The sequence below is a fragment of the Sciurus vulgaris genome (assembly GCF_902686455.1).
Source record: "Sciurus vulgaris genome assembly, chromosome: 1".
NCBI lineage: Eukaryota > Metazoa > Chordata > Mammalia > Rodentia > Sciuridae > Sciurus > Sciurus vulgaris.
Genome location: NC_136461.1, coordinates 41,979,203 through 42,001,234, shown reverse-complemented (window position 1 = coordinate 42,001,234; position 22,032 = coordinate 41,979,203). Strand labels below are relative to the sequence as shown.

Here is a 22,032-nt window from a genome sequence, read left to right as displayed (position 1 = left end):
TAAATCCCAGACCTTTATATGTGTGTGTGTGTGTGTGTGTGTGTGTGTATTTTTTTTTCCCCCTTCACATAAGGAAGTTTATTAAGCAAACAGAGTGTCTCCCTGCAGGGTAAGAGAGAAAATGAGAGGAAAAGAGAAAGGAAAAGAAAGGGTGCATGCTAGAGAGAGTGGAAAGCTAGGAGGATAGACAAAAGTGAGTAGGACAAACAGAAGAAGAATCTATGTTTTTTATTTTGAGATAAAGTTTTGCTAAATTGCCCAGATTGGCTTTGAATTTGGAATTTTCCTGCCTCAGCCTTCTGAGTACTGGGATTACAAGTGTGTGTTCCCATCCCCAATTCAGCAGCAACTTTCAATGTATTCCCTCAGAAGAAAATAAGAGTTTAGAATTTAACAGGAAATGTTTATATCTTACCAAAAGTCCTAGAACTTTCTGTTGAATGGATGACTCAGTTGGAAAAGACTGTAAAAAAGAAAGGGAAACCTGTAATTACCCAAAGAACCAAATCCAATAAATAAATGCTTAAATAAGTAAATCAATGTTAAAACAGTAGACCAAGTTCTCATTCTAACCTCTAGAACTCTCATGAAAAGTTCTAAGCCTTGGTTTTCAATAAAGTGTCTGCAAGTGGTTGGGGATTCATCTGTGAGGTTCCAAAGTGCACTCAAAGTAAACTTCAATGTAGTATCCACTGAATTTTGGTTGGTTTTCTGCTTCACTATTTGAAGAAGTTGCTAAAAGAAATAAAACAATTAACTTTTTATTATTGAATTGTCATTATAATTTGTGTGTGTGGTTTGTTTTTGTTTTTGGTGTTTTGGATTAAACCCAGGGCCTCACACATTCTAGGCAAGTGCTCCAAAACTGAGCTATATCCCTAAACCTTTTTATTTTTCATTTTGAGAGAGGGTCTCACTAAGATACCAGGTTGGCCTTGAACTTGAAATCCTCCTGCCTCAGCCTCTGAAGTTGTTGAGATTACGGGGCATACCACTATGCCCAGCCCCAGCCCTTTTGTAAACATTTTGAGACAGGGTTTCTCTGAAGTCCCCAGACTGGCTTTGAACTTGTGATCCTCCTGCCTTAGTGTCCCAAGTAGCTGGGATTATAGGTGCATCCCACCATGCCTAGCTCCTAGACAGGACTGAATCCTGGGCCATACTACCACTAAGTTACATTCAGCCCTTTTTTATTTTTTATTTTGAGTCAGGGTTTCACTAAACTGTTGGTCCTCAAACCTGCAATCCTTCTGCCTCAGTCTCCTGAGTCACTGGGCTTACAGGCATGCACTACCACACTGGTCTAGACAGGGTTTCGTTTTGTTTTGTTTTTTTTTGTACCAGGGATTGAACCCTGGGCACTTTACCACTGAGCCACATTCCCAGCCCTTTTTATTTTTTATTTTGAGGCAGTATCTCACTAAGTTGCTAGGGCTGGTTCTGAACTTGCAATTCTTTTGCCTAAGCTTCCCAAGCCACTGGAATTACAAGCATGTGCCACCATACCCAGCTAGATAGAATCTTAATGCTTAGATAGGCCCCAAAGGTTCAAGTAATTTGCTTAAATTCACAAAGTGAGATTGCAAATTAGAACCTATGTCATCTTACTCAGGGCTTTTTCCATCTATTAAGGTATGAAGTTACTTCTTGAAAAGAAATGAATACATTTTTTTAAAAAAGTAATAAAAATAATTATTTTAAAAATACAGAGGCTGAGGGTGTAGTTCAGTAGATGACCACTTGTCTAGCATGAATAAAGCTCTGGATTCAACCCCTAGAACCAAGCTAGGCAGGGTGGTGCACACTTACAATCCTAACTACTCCAGAGGATGAGGCAAGGAGGATCTCAAGTTCCAGACCAGCCTAGACAACTTAGTGAGTCCCCGTCTCAAAATAAAGAGAGCTGGGGATACAGCTCAGTGGTAGAGCATCACTGGGTTCAAACCCAATACCAGAAAAACACATGCACATGTGTACATACATATGTATGTGTATATAGTCAGAAGATTCAAAACACTGCCTGAAAATTAGAAAAATGAATACTATATAGTAGACTGCAGAGAGGAGATAATGAGCTTACCCTGACAATGAAGAGCTCAGCACCAAGCTGTGCAGTTTGTTCTGTAGAAAGCTAGAAGCAAGCATAAGACAAAGTAAATGTTCAAAAACTAAGTGTGAGTTTACTATCATTTATTATAACAGATTCTAAGGCTAGATTCAAATATCTGACCAGCTTGGAATTTTGCAATATTTAATGCAGCTTGAATAAGTAGGCTGGCCAAGAGGTTTATTGATATTTCTAGGACACAGATGGGACAGATAGTAACTATAATGGGACATAACTTCCTATAGAAAATTATTCAGCAGGAGTTCAGGTACCTTGGCAGCCAGGATAGAAATGATAGCAACTGCCATCCTTTGCATATTTTGATCCTCATGGTTGCAGAGCCACTGCATGACAAGCTTGGCTGCTTCAAACCTGAAAACACATAGAGGGTTTCATGAGTTAATTCTGGAGACCCATGCATAGTTTCAGGGCTCTGGCTGGAAACTGAAATATAACTGAAGAAGGTGAGATCAGAAAGAGAAAATTCCTCTTAACTGACAGAAAATAAACAATTACACTTAATGTTTTTAAGATGATGCCTTATTAATCCTGACATTGTGTAAAGAATTAAGAGTTTGGAGGCTGGGGTTGTGGCTTAGTGGCAGAGTGTTTGCCTAGCATGTGTGAGGCACTGGGTTCAATCCTCAGCACCACATCAAAATTAAAAAAAAAAAAAAAAAAAAAAAAAAAAAAAAGGCATTATATCCATTTACAACTAAAAAAAAAAGAATTAAAGTTTGGAAAATATGATCAAAACTACCTTTCATCCTCTAAAACTATCACCTATTTTATATTTCTATACCACAGGTTTTAAAATTTATTTATTTATTTATTTTTTTTTTTGGTGCTGGGGATTTAACCCAGGAGTGCTGTACCACTGAGCCATATCCCTAGCCCTTTTTTTATTTTTTATTTTGAGACAGGGTTTCACTAAGTTGCTTAGGGTCTTGATAAATTGCTGAGTCTGGTCTCAAACTTGTGATCCTCTTGTCTTCAGTCTCTCTAGCCACTGGGATTATAGGAATGCACCACAATGCCCGCCTACACCATAGTTTTAATTTAAGCATTTTTCTGGGCTCCTATAGCACATAGAAACAATAGGAACATTAATTCACAAACATTTACTGAAAATCTGCTTTGTTCCAGAGTGTTCCTGGTGGAGACAGAGCAGTGAACAAAGAAAAAAGAAAAAAAAGAAATTCTGCTTCTCATAGATTTTATATCTAGGGAAGAAGAAAAAGACAATAAATCAGATAAATAAATAAAATATATGGTATGGCATATGCTACAGAAAATAATAAGCAGAGAAAGAGAAGATATAAAATGGTGAAATTTTATTACCACTGTGATATCATCTGCATTGATGCCTTTATCAGAGACCAGTCAGGTACCATGCCCTTAAACTGTGATCTAAATAAACCTCTATACTTTTTATAAAGTTAAAAAAAAAAAAAAAAGGTGAAATTTTATTTCTGGTCACTTAGTAAGTAAACCCTTTTGAATCTTTTGAAGAAGAAAGAGAGCGAGTCACACTAATGTAAAAGGGAAAGCACTCCAGGCAGAGGGAATAGGAAATACATGGACATGAAGTGTGATGTTCCTGGAGGTTTTGAGAAAAAGCATGGAAGCCAATGAGGCCAGAACAAAGAAAAGAAGGGCAAGATTCTGAGATGAAGTCAGAGGTGGGTAACAGGGGAGTTAGATCAGAGAGTCTTAGTAAGAATTAGCTTGCTGGGCACAGTGGCACATACCCGTAATCACAGCTACTCAGAAGGCAGAGGCAGGAGGATCACAAATTTGAAGCAAGCTTGGTCAACTTAGCAAGACCTTGTCACAAAATAAAAAATTAAAAGGTCTAAAAAGAGATGTAGTTCAGTGGTAGAGCACTTGTCAAGCATATGTGAAGTCTTGTGCTCAATCCATAGTATGGGGTGTGGGGGGTGGAAATATCAGTTTTTTCTCTGAATGAGATGTAGAAACATAGAAGGCTTCTGAGTAGAGATATGACATGCACTGACTGATGGTTCATTTTGTTTTTTGGTACTGGGGATTGAATCCCGGGGATGCTTTCCCAATGAGCTATATCCCCAGTCATTTTTATTTTTGATTCTGAGACAAGATCTCACTAAATTGCTGATCTGGTCTCAAACTTGAGATTCTCCTATCTCAGGCTCTCAAGTTGCTGAGATTATAGGTATGTGCCACTGCAGGCCCAACTGATATTTTTTAACAGGATTATTCTATCAGCTATGTGTAGAATAAGCATTAAAGGGCAAGAGACGGAAGCAGGAGAGCAGTTCAAAGGCTACTGCAATAATTCAGAAAGGAAATCACTTTTAGTCTAGTACAAGTGGTAGAAATGGCAATGAAGAGAAGTTGTAGAATTCTGGATATATTTTGAAAATAGAGATGGATTTGCCAAAGCACTAAATGTGGGAGATAAATGGAGATGACATTATCTTATCCATAATTTCATCTTTCAAGAACCCACTCAAATACTACTTCCTTTGAGAAGCTTTCCTTAGTAAGTTATCATTGACTTCTCAAACCCTTAGTGTTTTGTTTATAACTTTGTCAGAGATCCATGATCATCCAGAGACTCACCTGAGCCCCCCATTGGCTTGTGAGGTCCTTGGGGAAAGGTACCATATCCTATTTATACCTCTATGCCAGATACCCAATACAGTGATTATCAAATAATGTTTAATACATGTTGGCTGAAGGATTATATAGAGATAGAGTGCTGTTCTGCAACTTCCCTTATTTACTGTTACCTCCTTTTATTCCCAAGGCCATCTCTGAGCAGGCATACTTTATTGTTTTGTGTGTGTGTGTGTGTGTGTGTGGTACTGGGAACCCAATCTAGGGCTTCATGAATGTTAGGCAAAAGCTCTTATCACTGAACTACATTATTACATTCCCAAACCAGCACTACTTTTTTTGGTACTGGGGATCTAACCCATGGGCCCTTTACCACTGGGCTACATCCCCAGTCCTTTCCATTTTTCATTTTGAGACAGGGTCTCACTAAGTAAGGCTGGCCTAGAATTTGCAATCAACCTGTCGCAGTCTCTCAAATCACTGATTATAGGCATGTACCACTGTGCACACAGCAGCATTTTTTTTTTTTTTTTCTTTCTTGGTACTAGGGATTGAGCATAGGGTCACATCCCCACCCCTTTTATTTTATTTATTTATTTTTTTGGGGGGGATACATGTTGTTTCTCTGTTTGTTTTTCTTTTTCTTTTTTCCCCACCCCTTTTAATATTTTAGTTTTAGAGACAGGGTCTTGCTAAATTGCTTAAGGCCTTACTAAATTGCAATAGCTGGCTTTGAACTTGCAATCCTTCTGCCTCAGCTTCCCGAGTTCCTAGGATTATAGACGTGCTCAAACCCAGTATTCTTATATAATAGATTCATAAGGTGGTTTTCTGTTTCCATTGCTCTCCTTTCAGTTTGTGCCTGCATGTTAGTAATACATTTGTCAGAGAACTTAGGTATGAAGTTGTTACTATACAGCATTCTAGAATTCTAGCATGGTCCCATACTTTCAAATCTTTTTTTTTTTTTTTTTTTTTTTTTTAATTCATTACTAGAGATTGAACTTGGGGTTTCAGGAAGGTTAGCCAAGCTCTCTACCACTGAGGGACATCCCTAACCCTTCTGATTTTGAGTCTCGCTAAATTGACCTTCAAGGATGCCCTTGAACTTTTGATCCTCCTGCCTCAGCCTCCCAAGTAGCTGGGATTATAGGCATACACCACTATGCCTGGCACAAATCTTTTTTTTTTTCCTGGCTATCTTATGCTTACTGTGAAATGCATTGCTCATTGATCCCAACACATGTTCACAATAATAAAGTAATATGTTTTAGTGATTAAGGGTACAGACTTGGGTACTAAGCACCCAAAGGTGCTTAAACACTAAGCCACATTCCTGATACTTTTATTTTTCATTCTGAGACAGAATCTTGATAAACTGCTTAGGGCCTTGTTAACTTGATGAAGCTAGCTTTGAACTTGCAATGCCTGGCTAAGGGTATCGATTTTAAATCCAGGTTTTGAATTCTAGTTACTCAATGATAATAATAAAATGAATTATTTTATCATGTAAAGCAATGCAGTCAAGTCATTAAGAACATCATATAGTTCATAGTCAGCCTGGATTTGAATACCATTTCTCTCATTTAGTAATTTTGGGACTCCCCTGGTAAATTCCATAATCCCTCTGAACTTTGATATTTTTATCTGTAAAATAATAACAAAAACATTCCATAAGGTTGTTGTGGACTGGGATATAGTTCAGTGACAGAGCATTTGCCTAGCATATGCAAGGCCCAGGGTTAGATCCCCAGCGTTGCAAATAATAATAATAATAATAATAGTAATAAAAATCACATACGAGCTTACAACTTAGTACAGAAATTGGGACATAATAACTTCTTGATAAAGGTTAATTTTTACTAGTATTATTATTATTTACTCTCTTTGTACCTTTATTCATGCAATTTCTACAACATAAAACAACTCTAACATCTCTCATCTTTAAAACAAATATAGTATGGATATAAAAAGTAGAGGCTCTGAAGTCAGTCTGGATTTATAGTTTTTGTTTGTTTTTTTATTTTATTTTTTGCAGTGCTGGGGATCAAATCCAGGGCCTCTGCATGCTAGGTAACACTTTTACCATTGAACCACATCCCCAGCCTACCAGTCTTAGATTTAAATCTAGACTCTTCTACTTTCTATCTTATTATCTTGAACAAATTAAGCCTTTCTGTGCATTTCCTCATCTATAAAATGAAAATTCTGAGTAACAATCTAACTGATTGTTGTAAGGACCGAATAAGCACATGTAAAACATTTTGGAATGGTGCCTGGCATGTTCATTATTATTATCTCAAGTGCCATCACTCACATAAGGTTTTTTTTTTTCCTCCAGTGCTAGGAATTAAACCCAGGGATTTGCACATGCTAGGCAAGTGCTCCATCTGAGCTACCTCCCACTAAGTTGCCCAGGCTAGCCTCAAACTTATGATTCTCCTGCCTCAGCCTCTCGAGCAGCTGGGATTATAGGTGTACATGAGTTTGGTTTCAATGATCATCAATCAGATATTATCTCCTTTCCTTGCTTGGGGACCTAGTGAATTTTTCCAACATCCCTTCTATGAAAACTTCTGTCTCATGTTAATTCATTTAGGTATTCATCCATCCATCCACTAAATAGCCACATAAACATTAGAGACAAAGAGATGAACCAGTCACAACCTCGGACCACAAAGAAGCTCAATTCTAGCACAATGCATTGGCTAGAACAGAGGGAGGCAAACATAGCCTGTGGGCCAGGCTGTCTGCTTTGTAAAGTTTGCTGGAACATATCACGGTCATTTGTTTATATATTGTTCATGGTTGCTTTTGAGGTACAATGAGTTAAGTATTTTCAACAGAGACCCTATAGCCACAGCCTAAAATATTTATAATTTGGTTATTTAGGAAAACTTGCCAATACCTGGGTTAAGTTTTAATCTTCTTCAAGAGGGTGACTATGTCTTTCCTAACTTTGACTTCATTGCAACAATCAGCATAGAGGTTCAGTGTTTATAAAATAAAATTAGCAATCTACCTGAGATAGAGTTACATTTTTATATAGATATTTACTTCCAATAATAAATGCAACACCTCATTTCTTAGCGATACCAGGTAATAGTGTACTCTTTATCCAAATAAAAGTAAATCTTGGCTGAGTGCGGTGGTTTGGGAGGCCAGTGGCTTGAGAGGCTGAGGCAGGAGGATCACAAGTTCAAAGCCAGGCTCAGCAACCTAGTAAGGCTCTAAGCAACTTAGGGAGACCCTGTCTCTAAATAAAATATAAAATGGGCTGGGGACGTGACTCAGTGAGTGAGCACTCAGGGGTTCAATTCCCAGTACCAAAAATAGATAAATAAATCTCAATAAAATCATAACACAAGAAACATGCTTCATTAAATCATAAGGTATAAATTTCCTTTTCAAAATGCCTTCATTTTAGAAAGTTTTACATACTAAAACTAAGGGGAGAAAAATCACTGTTAGAGTTCCCAAACTACAACTTAGACAAGAGATCCTTTTATACATAATGGAATCCAATTATATGGCTTCCATTTGCCTCTGCTTAAAAAGTTTCTTCCATAATTTAATACTTAATAATGATAAATAATAGAGGTCTCTTACAGAGAAAAGAGCTAGAAGGTCAGAGTCTTTCTAAGACTCAGTTTCTTCATCTTTTTCTTTCTTTTCTTTTTTTAAACATTTTTTTAGTTGTAGGTGGACACAATACCTCATTTTATTTTTATGTGGTGCTAAGGATTGAACCGAGACTCGTGTGTGCTAGGCAAGCACTCTACCACTGAGCCACACCCCAGCCTTCTTTCTTTTCTTTATCTTTTTTTTAACAGTCCTGAGGATTGAACTCAGTACTGGTTGGCATTCTATCACTGAGCTATATCTCCAGCCCTTTTTAAACATTTTTTATATTTTGAGACAGGGTCTCACAAAGTTGCTAAGGTGGCCTGGAACTTGTGATCCCCTTCCTCAGTCTCCCAAGTCACTGGGATTACAGTTGTGCACCACCGTGCCCATCCTGGCTCTTCATCTTTTGAATGAAGATAATACTACTAATAGCTCACAATATTGTATGGATACTTTGCAAACTATAAGCAATATAATTTATTTTATAAATATAAGGGCCAATATGCTCTTGTGAATGTCAAAAGCATTAAATCTGAGAAAAATTGAGCGTTCTTTAAATTAAGTAACCCATAATTCCACCTACTCAATTAATCTTACCTCAAGGATATTCTAACTGGTAAGAAATGACCAAAGACAGAATGCTAAAATTCTAAATTTTAGTTTTAGGGCTATCACTTGCCTGTTAAATGGAACATCCTGAAGGATCCGGTCACTGCAAAGTGAAAGGAGGCAATTCTTCTGTAACTAAAGAATCAAAGGAAGAAAAAAAAAATCTGAAATAAAACATCACTCTTTATTTGTTCATTTGGTTTTCAGTTTTTTGAGAGGGGGTCCTGAGGATGGAAACCAGGGCCTTGTGCATGTTACATTCTATCACCAAGGTATACCCCCAGTCCTTAAATTTTGAGACAGGGTCTCACCATACTGCCTAGGATGCCCCTGAACCTGAGATCCTCTTGTCTCAGCTTCCCACATAGCTGGATTATAGATGTATGCCACTGTGCCACTTTTTTTGGAGAGGGGCACTTGTATTAAATCCAGGAGTGCTTTACCACTGAGCTACATCCCTATCCCTTTTTCATTTTTTCTTTTGATACAGGGTCTCACAAAGTTCCTCAGGGCCTTGCTGAATTGCTGAGGCAGGCCTCAAACTTGGAAACCTCCTGCATCAGCTTCCACCAAGAATGTACCGCCATGCCTACCAGCTCTGTTATCTTTTAACTAGAGATAGTCTCTATTAGAAAAGGAAGAGGATTGATGAAATACTAGTTACTTCTTACAACCTTCATTGTGCCCATCTGTTTGTTTTATTTTGTTTTGTTTCTGTGGTGCTGGAAATCTAGCCCAGGTCTGTGTATAAGCAAGGCAAATGCACTACCACTGGTCCACATCTGCAGTTCTTTTGCCCGTCTATTGCTGAAAGACTAACTTTCACTGGGTCCATGTAAATTTATTAGCACTTTTTTTTTTCCTTTTCTATTATATGATAAATAGAAAATAAACAGGATAATTTCAGTTAGTTTCTCTCCCTTATCTTTTGTGTTTTCTGAAATGGAGAAGATGACAAAAATGATGTGTGAAGATTTTACCTTATGACATAGCATCAAGGAATTCAAGCCAGTCTGATATCATGATAGCCTGACCTTAACCTAGAATATATGGGGCTAGTGTTTTACACTTTGGCCTTTAAAGAAAGACTGACTGATATACTTGGCTCTATGTTTTAAAGTTTATACTAGTACAACTAAACAAGAGTAAATTAAAATACAAGGGGGCTGGGGATATAGCTCAGTAGGTAGAGTGCTTGCCTTACAAGCACAAGGCCGTGAGTTCAATCCCCAATACCACCCCCCCAAAAAAAAAAAAAGAAAAAGAATTAAAATACGAATCATTCACCAACCAGTAAAAGTACACCATCATGATGTAAGGGTGATTCAGGTTATTTCTATGAAGCAAAATAATAACTTTTAAGGTGTGGGTTTAAAAGTTGTCATTTTGTATGTATTAATTTTTTTTAATTTGGAAAAATGACTTTTTAATATTTAGAAAGTTTTCATTGTAGGCAGTTGGGAGACCTCTTATCTAAAGAAGACAACAAAGAATTCAATGATAGAAAACAGAACTCAGATTAATGAGCTATTTAAAGCTAGTCAAGAAACAGAAAAACTGACATAATGTCAACATCTTATTTGTTTCATGAAAGAAATATGGAGATTATATAATAGGAAAAATTTCACAGGAAAGACAAAATAGTACTAAATCTCAGGTGGATGACACTGAACAAGTCAGGTCCAAGTGTAATTAATTAAGAGGGTTTCTCGGGAAATCCTATATTCACTATAGGTAGTCAAGATGATAAGAAAGGCTTGGCCTGAATTATCTCCCCTGAAATCTGAATCATTATCTGGCACATGAGTGAGTAGCAGTACCTTGCCTCCTATGCCACCTTTCTTTTAATTTTTCTCCTCAAATAAACAATAATTTATACAAGATTCACTGAAATAATAGAGACAATAATGCTATTCCAATTACCTCTGCATGAAAAGCCCATTCCTTTTCCTCCTTTATCTGGAAAACTCCTAATTTTCCTTCATAATTCAGCTCTGGACAGATATTACATCTTTGAGAAAGACTTCTTAATTTTTAAATGAACCCTTCTGTGCCCTTAGCATTACAGGTAGAACTCTAATCTGAAATGTTTGGTACCAGAAATGGTTTAGATTTAGAAGCTTTTCAGATTCTGAAATATTTGCTTAGATTTTAGCAATTGAGCATTCCTAGTCTGAAAATTCAGAATCCAAAATGTTCCAAAATCCAAAACTTTCTGAGTGTCATGTCAGTGTCAAACATTTTGGTTTTCAGAATATTTTTGGCTTTTCATATTAGGAATGCTCATGCTATACTTACTTATATCTCAGTACTTGCTGCACTGTGCTACATTATGTGTTCCTGTGTCTGGATTTGAAGAATTTGGCCCAGAGACACAGATTTTGAACTGAATAAAAAGACACTAACCAAACGAATGGCTTAAACTGGTAGAGAAGAAAGTTTCAGTGGATATATGGCTTACTGCCTCTGAAAAGCACCACAGGTGAACGAGAAGTAAGATGTTTGCTGTACTCTTCAAGTTATTCTCAGCTGGAATTTGGATTCTGGGGCTATGGTCTGAGATTGCAAGTATTCAAGAATTTTCTACACTGGCATTCACCCAATCTAGTCATCACTGGCCACACCCTACACTGTTCTTCCTACACTCTGGTCACAAGCAACTTGGCCTTCCTGGAATGGCCTGCACAATCACATATGCTTCCACTGCTTTTCTCAAATGTGAAATCCTATCTAGTTTTCAAGATGTGATTCTGTTGGGCACAGTGGATTACATGCCTATAATCCAAGAGACTTAGGAGGCTAAGGCAGGAGAATCGCCAGTTCAAAGTCAGCCTCAGCAACTTAGAGAGGCTCTAAGCAACTTAGCAAGACCCTATCTCAAAAAAAATAAATAAGAAGTGCTGGGGATGTGGGTCAAGGGTTGCCCTGGGATTCAATACTTGGTACCAAAAAAAAAAAAAAAAAGATATATTTCAATGTCACCACCTCTTTGAAGCCTTGCCATGTACCTTTGTCCACACACTAATCTAGCTGACAGAATTATTAATTTCCCTAATGTTCCTGTGGCATTTAGTTCCAGGTGTTCTGTTTGTTTGTTTGCTGTTTGAGACAAGGTTTTGATATCTTGCCCATGCTGTCCTTGAACTCCTGGACTCAAGCATTCCTCCACTTCAACCTCCCAGTTAGCTGAGACTTCAGGCATGAACCACCACACCCTGCTACATTAAATCACTGTAAATGTTATTATTAAATAATGAATATAGAAAAATATTTATTAAATGTGTGTATAAGATGGTGCTTTCCAAATATTATATGCATACAAATCAACTGCAAATCTTACAGAATGATTCAGTGGCTTAGGGCTTAAGATTCTGTATTACTAAAAACCTTAAAGGCAATATCAACATGGCTGATTAGCAGAACACACTTTGAGTAACAAGTGCATAAAGAATAACAATACAAGCTGGTGTTGTAGCTCAGTGGCATAGATCACTTGCCTAGCATGTGCAAGGGATTGGGTTCGATTCTTAGCACCACATATAAATAAATAAATAAAATAAAGGTTCATTGCCAACTAAAAAATATATGTATTAAAAAAATTAAAAACAAAAAAAGAATAACAATACAATGAACACCTGTGTATCTACCACTGAGTTTAAGAAAACTAATGTATCACCAATAGCATCATCTGCAACATTTGTTTGTTCCCCTTGATTCCCTCTCACTTTCCCGAGAGGAACCACTGTGTTTAGCAGTCCCTTAGTTTAAAAAAAAAAAAAAAAACAACAACTTTATTTAAATACTGGGGATTGAACCTAGGGGCACTTTACCACTGAGCCACATTACCAGCCCTTTTTATTTTTTATTTTGAGACAGGGTCTCACCAAGTTGCCCAGGCAAGGGTCAAATTTGTGATTCTCCTGCCTCAGCCTCCTGAATTGCTGAGATTACAGCATGAACCACTGCACCTGTGTTTTTTTTTTTTTTTTTGGTACTAGGGATTTAACCTCTGAATTACATTCCCCAATTTTTTTCATTTATTTTGAGACAGGGTCTTGCAAAATTGCCTATGTGGGCCTCAAACTTGTGATCAACCTTCCTCAGCCGCCCTTCTAGCTGGATCACAAGTATGCACCACCATATCTGAATTCTAATTTTTTAAATTTGAATCTTCTCATTTTTTTCTTGATCAATTTTGTTGGTGATTTATTAGTATTATAATTAACAAGTTCAAATAACTAATTGTTGGCTTTGTTAACCCTCTAATCCAATGGTACAGTGGGTTCTTTTCAATAATTTTTATTCTCTATTATTTCCTTCCTTCTACTTTGTTTTGGGCTTATTATCTTGTTTAAAGCAAACAGGTTTACTCTTGGCTCTCTTTTACTAAGGGTAAATCCTTTTGGTAGGGAGGTGACAGCTTTATGCTTGAGATCTTTCTTCAGTTACTTGCCTTCCAGAGGCCATAAAAAACAAAGCCTAAATTTCATCTAGCTTGGCAACAGCTCTCAATAAGTGAGCCTGGTTTTAATGGTTCAGTGACCAGCTTAAAACTGTTATTTTTACTTGGTTTTGGGCCTCTGAGTTTTTTTTATTATTTTACTAACTTGCCACTCACTGCTCATTTTCAAATGAGCTAAATTCAAGTAGCATTTTTAGTATTTATCCTAAGAATAAGACATGTCATTTGGTCTATTATACTACTAGAAAAAGAAAACACATGTCCTACTCATTTTGTTTGTTTGTATTGGGGGTTTGAACCTAGGGATGCTTAACCAGTGAGTCACATCCTCAGGCCTTTTTCATATTTTTTTGAGACAGGGTCTTGCTGAGTTGCTTACAATCTCACTAAATCACTGAGACTGGCTTTGACCTTGTGATCCTCCTGCCTCAGCCTCCCAAGCCACTGATATTACAAGCACGTACCACTACGCCCAGCTCTCCTACTCATTTCTGTATCTCAGTATTTGATAGTGCCTAACCCAGAATAAATCCTCCATGCCTATTTTTTGAAATTATCAAAACTCACGATCTAGGTGAAGATGAGTTTTGTATGGTTTGCACTATTTCCCCCAATATATGGATCAAAAACTCTAAGGATGGAATGTACACTTCACTTGTTCACTTAAAATACTGTCCTACACCCAGTCACACCACAAAGTATTTGAGCTTCCAGCCTCTGTTTATTAAATTGAACTACATGGAGGTGAAGATGGATAAAAGGAGAAGCTAGAAGGATTATTTGAAGGGGAATTCATATGAGCTTACCTGCTGGTGATTGGGAAAATGTTCCATCGCTTTGAGCAGCAAATGGGTTACATCAGCCAGGAGTCGGACAGGCATCCCTGCAGCAAGATCCTGCTTGGTTAAATTAAATACACAGGCGCTTGCAGCCAGTTGCACTGGCAAATTCATAGGGTGGTTTCTCATTCCAGTAACTACAAGCTGAAAAAATAATTAGTTCTCTTAATTTACCTTATAAATAAAAGCCCTTTTCAAAGAGCAAAATTAATTCATTGATCCACAATAATTTCAAAGATGTCTTAACTATGTTTTTCATCCTCATGTGCAAAGAGACTAGGATATTAGCAGTTACTCACAAACAGTTCCTGCCCACCTGGTAAAGACAGGTATCCAGTTCTTGGTATCCAGAGATTTCGCTAAAGAGCAAATGAATCTTTTCTACACATGTAATAAAATCTATTTGTAATCCTAAGACCTAATATAGCACCTACTATATGGAAAGCAGTGAATTTTCACTGACTTAAATGGAGTAAAATAGTAACAAACTATACTTTCCAACTTTCCCCTCTTTAAGAACACTGCTGAAGTTATAATGCAATAAAATCCAATTACTTCCTCCTGATTTAGACAACTATTCCTCACCTTTCCCTTTCTCCTTAACCTTCCCATTCCTCACTATCAGTGGAAGACGTTGTTTTCAACTACACTAAGAAAACTGAAATAATCAGGCAAGAACTTCAGATTTTCACTACTAAATGTTACCCCCTTACCTACACACACATACATATGAAATCTTATTACTGCTACAGTAAATGATCTTTTTTTTTAAGTTGTAGATGGATAGAATGCCTTTATTTTATTTGTTATGTGATATTGATAATTGAACCCACTGCCTCGTCCTTGCTAGGCAAGTGCTCTACCGCTGAGCCACACATCAGCCCCTAGAAATGATTTTTTTTAGGCTTCTCTTTCAAATTGATGCCTTTATTTATAAGCTAGATCATTCCCTTCTTTTCTATTCAAAGACATCACTTCAGCTGATCTTTCACTCCTACATTAATTTTTTCTTTCTGTGCTGGGTCATTCATAAGAACATACAAACAAGCTACTATTTCTTACTTCCTAAAAAAATGAAGCAAAACAAAACTCTAGTCAATTACAACCTTTTTTCTTTGTTATCCTTTGCAGCAAAACTCCTCATTAAAATACATAAATTTTTAAATTTCTAAATTGTTCTATGAGTAAATGAATATTTTTAAAAAAATTAGTGGGTATGTCCAAAAAAGGACAATGCATATAGCGAGTGCCAATATCCTCTGGTATATATGCAGGGACTAACAAGTTTTGGGAATAATATACTAAGGAATGAAATGTTACTGGTTCCCATCCAAACACCCTATTTTCAAAATTTAAGATATTTAGGAGTTCAAATCAGTTCTGGCTTTGCCACTGACTTATTATTACTTAAGCTTCCTGACCTTCAGTTTCACAAACTGTAAAACAGAAGATAAAATCTATGTTTTTGGATTGTTGTGCCCACTAAAAGAAGTTCTTAAATATAATACAGTCCTATATTCACTGATCTTCAGAATTGAATATGCATTAGAAATATCTTGGGGGCTTCCCAGGTGTGGTGGCATACACCTGTATTCCTAGGTACTTGGGGATTTGAAGCAGGAGAATTCCAAGTTTGAGGCCAGTTTGGGCAGCTTGTGAGAACCTATCTCAAAATAAAAAAGGGCTGGGGATGCAGCTTAGCAGTAGACTGCCCTGGGTTAACTCTCCAGTACTGAAGAGAAAAAAAGGAAAAGATTTTTAGGGGTTATTAAAATGCAGATCCATGTGCCCATCTATCCCTATCAAATCTAAATTTCTTTGTGGGATTCACAAATATGATTTTGTAACAGTATTGGAGAATTGAATACTCCAATTCTGACATATACTCACAGCCTTTTCAGTTTTTATTTGGAGATTGGGTCTTGCTAAGTTGCCCAGGCTGGCCTTAAACTTGCTATCTTCTGTCTCAGTTTCCCAAGTCACTGGGTTTACAGGCTTGTACTACCTACCATGCCCAGCCACAAATGTAATTTTTCAGTTTTTTGGTACTAGGGATTAGAAGCTCTACCACTGGGCTACATCCCTAGTCCTTTTGATTTTCATTTTTAGAAAGGGTCTTACTAAACTGCATGGGAAAATGGCATAAAAAATACATTAAGAAATTTTCATATTGTATTTCTAAAAAAACTCTTAAGTGGGAAGCAATACAGGGCTAATATAAAATGCAGTGTACTGATTCTAGTCATATACTTTCATCTGGGGGAGGGAACCAGGTGGAGGAGGGGATACCAGGAAGTGAATCCAGGGACCCTGAACCTCTGAGTCACATCCCCAGTCCTTTTTATTTTTTTATTTTGAGACAGGGTTCTCCTAAGTTGCTTAGGAACTCCTAAGTTGCTGAAGTTGGCTTCAATTCTCCTGCCTCAGCCTCCCATCACTGGGATTACAGGCATGGACCATAGTGCCCAGCTTACTTTCATTTTTTACTAGAACTGGTGATAAAATATCAGGGTGATGTCTAGTTTTAGGCAGTTGAATATACACTGCAAAGCACTTATATTTATTAATAAGACCTTTATAAAACTCCAATAACACTAGGCAGCTATCTTCTCTTTCATTTATAGCTAATAACTGAAATCACAGGTCATTAATTCTGTTATAAATAAACATTAAAAAGAATAAATGCAAATTTTCTTATAAAATCCTCTCTACCAGGGAGATAGTTTCAAATTTTTCAAAATTCTTTTCTTAGTCTTACCTTTAAAATTTCTGGTTTTGTTTTTTCCATCACATGAGTCAGGCTAAAAAGGTGAAACAGAGCTTCTCGGACAAAAAATGCCCGCTCGCTGTACCGCTTCAGTGCTTCTGCAATCTGAGTTTCGTTGGCTTCTCCAGACACCTTTGAACACAACCAAAAGATTAACTTTCAGACTTCTTTTCAACCCTCTACATTTCTCTATCTAAACTACCATTGTAAAGATGGCATCCAGGATAGTCATGTAAGACTTGAAACGAAAGGGAATTACTACTTTCCAACCCATCCATCCTGAATAGTCATCCTAACAAAATGTATTTTAAATAGGCTCAGAACCTAGCATAAACCTATAGATAAAATTTTCTGTGTTGTACCTAAAATAAATCGCAAGATATTGAACACTATTTATAAGGCTGTTACCATGTTATGAGGCTCATATCTGCCTCTTTTTGTAGTATTGAGGATTAAACTCAAGGGCACTTTACCACTAAACTACCTCCTTCAGATTTTTAATTATTATTTTTTGACACAGGGTCTTGTTAAATTACCAAGGCCTGGAACTTGTGATCCTCCTGCCTCAGACTCTAGAAGTAGCTGGGATTACAAGTGTGTGCCACCATGCAGGATGGGGAGCGGGTACTGGGGATTGAATCCAGGGCCTCATGCATCTCATGCATGCTAGGCAAGCAATCTACCACTGGCCTAAACTCCCAGCCCACTTACCTGCCTTTTAGTGTTAACTCTTTCCCATTAGCTCACAATGTTATAGCAGTATCAGCCCTTTTTTCTGATTTTTCATTAAGCTAAGCTCTTTCTCAGCAAAGCACCATTACAAATAATGTACACTCTAACTGAAACTTTCCATTCTCTCTTTGCTTGTCTAATTTCTACTTATCCTTCCTAACTTAATCACTTTAGAGAGACCTTCCCTGGCTCACTGATCTAAATCATCTCTTTCATAGCTATTATCTTCCAACTAGACTGACCCATTCACCACTGTGCCCCAACGTCTAGCATTATGTTTAGCTCAAAATAAGCACTCAATAGGTATTCATCAAACAAATTTATTAATTTCCCAGATTTTTCAAGCTAAAAGGTCTGTTCAAAATTAAATGTATATAGGAATTTTCCATTTATACAAGTTAACATACTTATTTTAACTGTGATTCAGGTACTATTGGGTTACCAAATATAAATAACAGGAAGTGGTTCTTGTAAAAGTAATCCAACTAGTAAATGAAAAAGAAATGACTAAAATATCACCATACTCCCCAGTGAATTAATAGATCTAGGTGTTGAGCTCCAATAACTGTTAATATAACAGAAAAGAAATAACAATTTTTGGCAACAGCATTAAACATAATAACAACAAAAATAATCCAATACTTAAACTCAGTAACTAAGTTTTATATATGTAATATTCGTACTAGAAAAATGCAGCTTTGAAGAAATGAAAGAATGTATCATGGCTGACATTTCAACCACTGTAATGATATACCACAAAGGTCTAAAATGAACTAGACTATAACACTGATATATGCCAAGTGACACATGGGTACACATTGAGAATTTTTAAGATTACAGAAACAATGGAAGTTTCTGTGCTTTTTTTTTTTTTTAACACATTTGGAAATTGAACCCAGGGGCATGCTATACCCACAATTCTTTTGTTATTATTTATTTATTTACTTAGTTTGTTTTCAGTACTAGAGATTTAACACAGGGTGCTTTACCACTAAGTTATATCCCAAGTCCTTTTAATTTTTTATTTTGAGATTCAGTCTCACTAAACTGCTGAGGCTAGCCTCAAACATGTGATCCTCCTGTTTCAGTCTCCTGGGACACTGGGATTATAGGTATGTACCACCACACCAAGCTACAAAATATTTTTTAAGAGTTTCTATTTATGCATCATACACACACATACAAATTGATTTTGACTACATATTCACATAAATAAGCAGTGGTAAAATTTTTATATTTGTTCAGTTCATTTTGAATCACCCTGAACTTTTTCTTGTAGGTTCAGAAATACACTGAAATGTGAAATGAAAAAGATTGTAAGAGGTTAAAATATAGAACAATAATTTCAACTGGACTTTATTCATATTTGATTGGTTTAAACTACTTTGTAAACTTCACATATGAAACACAACCTCAAGTTACATTTGAATATAAAATTAAAGAACTTTAAATAACTTAAATATTAAAAACTAAATAATTTCATATTTTATTCAGTGATCAACTTCTCTAGCCACTGATAAATCCTCAAATCATGTAATCTGGTTCTTAAAACTATAATCATTTTTAATCAATTTCATTTGCTAGATCAAAAAATAAGTATCACTAGGCATGGAGGCACCTGTCTGTAATCTCAGCAATTTGGGAGGCTGAAGCAAGAGGATTTCAAGTTCAAGGCCAGTCTCAGCAACTTAGCAAGACTCTGTCTCAAAATTAAAACACTAAAAAGGGCTGGGGATGTGACTCAGTGGTTAAGCACCTCTGGGTTCAATCCCCATACCACAAAAAAAGTATCTTTCAAACCATTTAAAATAGAGAAACAATTCTTAGCCACTAAATTTAGCCTTACTAATATATGGATTAAAACTAAGTTCTAACACACTCAGAACAAATTTTCTTTATAGACTAAGAATTTTTTTTTCAGTGCTGGGGATTGAAGCCAGGACCTCATACGAGGCACATGCCCTACCACTATGCCATACCCCCAGCCTGTAGCTGGGACTCTATGCACTCACCATCTCACCAGAGAAAAATGGACAAATTTTCTTGTAGTACTCCATATAACTGTACTGAAGCTTTTTTTTTTTTTTTTTTTTTTTTTTCAAACTGGGAATTCAATCCAGGAGTGCTCTACCAGTGAGCTACATCCCCAGCCCTTTTTCCTTTTTATTTTTGAGACAGGATCTTGCTAAATTGCAGAGGCTGGCCTCAAATTTGCCATCCTTCTGCCTCTTCTTCCAGGCATGGTGATGCAAACCTGTAATTCCAGCAACTCAGAAAGCTAAGGCAGGAGGATTACAAGTTTGAGACCAGCACGGGCAATTTAACAATACCCTGTCTCTATTTTTCTAATAAAAATAGAAAAGGATTTGCAATATAATTCAGTGGTAGAGTACCCCTGAATTCAATTCCCAGTACCAAACCCCCAAAGACAAATTCCCACTCTACAATGGAGATTTCCTCAGAGAACTTAATTTACCTTTAATATTCAATTCAATAAGAGGTATTCTTAGTTTCACTGAAGTGATCCATTAGGGATGGTATATTGATATGGTTCAAAATATATAAACATTATCACAATAAGACCTAATGTTTATCCAGGACCTACTATATGACTTGTACTTTGCTTTTTTTTTTTTTTTTTCTATTTTGTATTCTTTTGGTAAAATTTGGGATTAAATCCAGTGATACTCTACCACTGAGCTTCATCCCCAACTTTTTCTACTTCGTTTTATGAGACAGAGTCTCACTATATTGCCAAGGCTAGCCTCCAATTTGCAATCCTTCTGCCTCAGCCTCCCAAGTAGCTGGGATTACAGGTGTGAGCAGTTCTCCCTGGCTCACAATTACAATTATTAACCTTCAGAAGAATTCTGCAAGTTAGAATGGCATCTATTTTACAAAAAAAGAAATAGAAACAGAGAAGTTATACTACAGTTCACTCTGGATCATGAAGCAAGAAAGCTGGGCTTTATATTAGGCCTCTGACTCTAAAGTAAGCTTTACTATACAATACCCTATTTCATATGTCAGACAGTCATCTTAATAGGGTCTTATACCACCAAGACACAGGTCAGCTTGACAAAAATAATACATTTTTAAGATCTAACCTTCAAATGCCCTTCGCCTGTGAGAAATTCAGAGTAACCAGCATCAGTGGCCAGCAAACCTACAAACTGCATACTGGGCCGTTGTTGTATAAAGGCTTCAACAGCTTTATCTGTCACATGCTTTCTCCCAGAAACATCCAGAGAGACAAGATTGGGTAGGATATCTTTTTGTTCTAATAAGCGAAGAGCTATGTCTGATGTAAACTGTTTATCATCTGAGATATCAAGATGATTCAGATGTTTTAGTTCCCGAACAACATCCAATATCTGAGTAGTTGTCATTTTTAAACATTTCAAGTGGTGCATGGTTAGAGATTTGAGTCGGTCTTTGCAGGCCAGTAGGGCAGTGATGTCTGTGATTGAGGTGTTAGAAATATCCAGGCTCTCTAATCTTGGCAATGAGGCAACTTCAGCCAGGTCTTCATTGTAAAAGAGAACATTGGTGATGCTTAGAGCTCGAAGGCCAGAAAGCCGGCTGAAGCACCGCTCATAGGGATCCTCAAGGGAGAGAGTTAATGAGTTCAGCACTAAGCACTGGAGATTTTGCTGGATCCATTTGTTACTGCCAAGCCCACTGATAATGTCTGTAATGGTGATGTCAGCATTCACACCTGTGGCATCAAGTTCCACTAACTTGTGGTGGCAGAAGGCTTTCCGGAAGGCAACAGCAGAGATCTTTGCCTTGCGAATGCAAGCTCGCTTTAAACGCATCTGGTTGCCTCTAAAAATACCCACGGTTCCATCATTCAGTAGACCTGGTGGAAAACAAGCAGAATTTTAACTTCAAAAAACAGTTAAGAAGAGCTAAAATTTTCATACTTTACATTTCCAATGTGCTCCCAATCAACCATATCTCATTTGATATAATTCAGTGAGATGAAGATATTATTGTCTACAATTTACAAAATGACTAAAATAGGCCTCAGAAAGAGGCTTTCCAAGATCATGGAGCTAGCAAGTGGCAGATTGAGGACTGTGGTAGATATTACTGATATTTATTAACACCTGGTTCGCCTCACATTTCTGGACCATAAACCAACAGCTATATTTACCAGTCCTCCCTTGGACTTAGGAGGGGCCGTGTTCAAGTTCTGGCCAATGGTGTATAAGCTGAAGCACCTAAGACCCAGTGCATGATTTTTCATGCTAGCTTCTCCTGCTATGGCAAATGAGAAGGTTTC

The 22,032-nt window shown here is 37.0% G+C and overlaps 1 protein-coding gene across 4 annotated transcripts in view; it reads right to left on the bottom strand.

Moving 5' to 3' along the window:
• ZYG11B (zyg-11 family member B, cell cycle regulator) overlaps positions 1-22,032 on the bottom strand; it is an 88,646-nt gene that overhangs the window by 17,441 nt on the left and 49,173 nt on the right. For all 4 annotated transcript variants that reach the window (XM_079142080.1, XM_079142077.1, XM_079142078.1 and 1 more), the window contains exons 3-10: positions 20,852-21,606; positions 17,004-17,144; positions 14,213-14,389; positions 9,015-9,079; positions 2,380-2,479; positions 2,081-2,131; positions 574-735; positions 416-463 (exon numbers count right to left, since the gene is read on the bottom strand). In XM_079142080.1, coding sequence (XP_078998206.1) covers positions 416-463; positions 574-735; positions 2,081-2,131; positions 2,380-2,479; positions 9,015-9,079; positions 14,213-14,389; positions 17,004-17,144; positions 20,852-21,606 — 1,499 coding nt within the window. The remainder of the gene's footprint in view (positions 1-415; positions 464-573; positions 736-2,080; positions 2,132-2,379; positions 2,480-9,014; positions 9,080-14,212; positions 14,390-17,003; positions 17,145-20,851; positions 21,607-22,032) is intronic.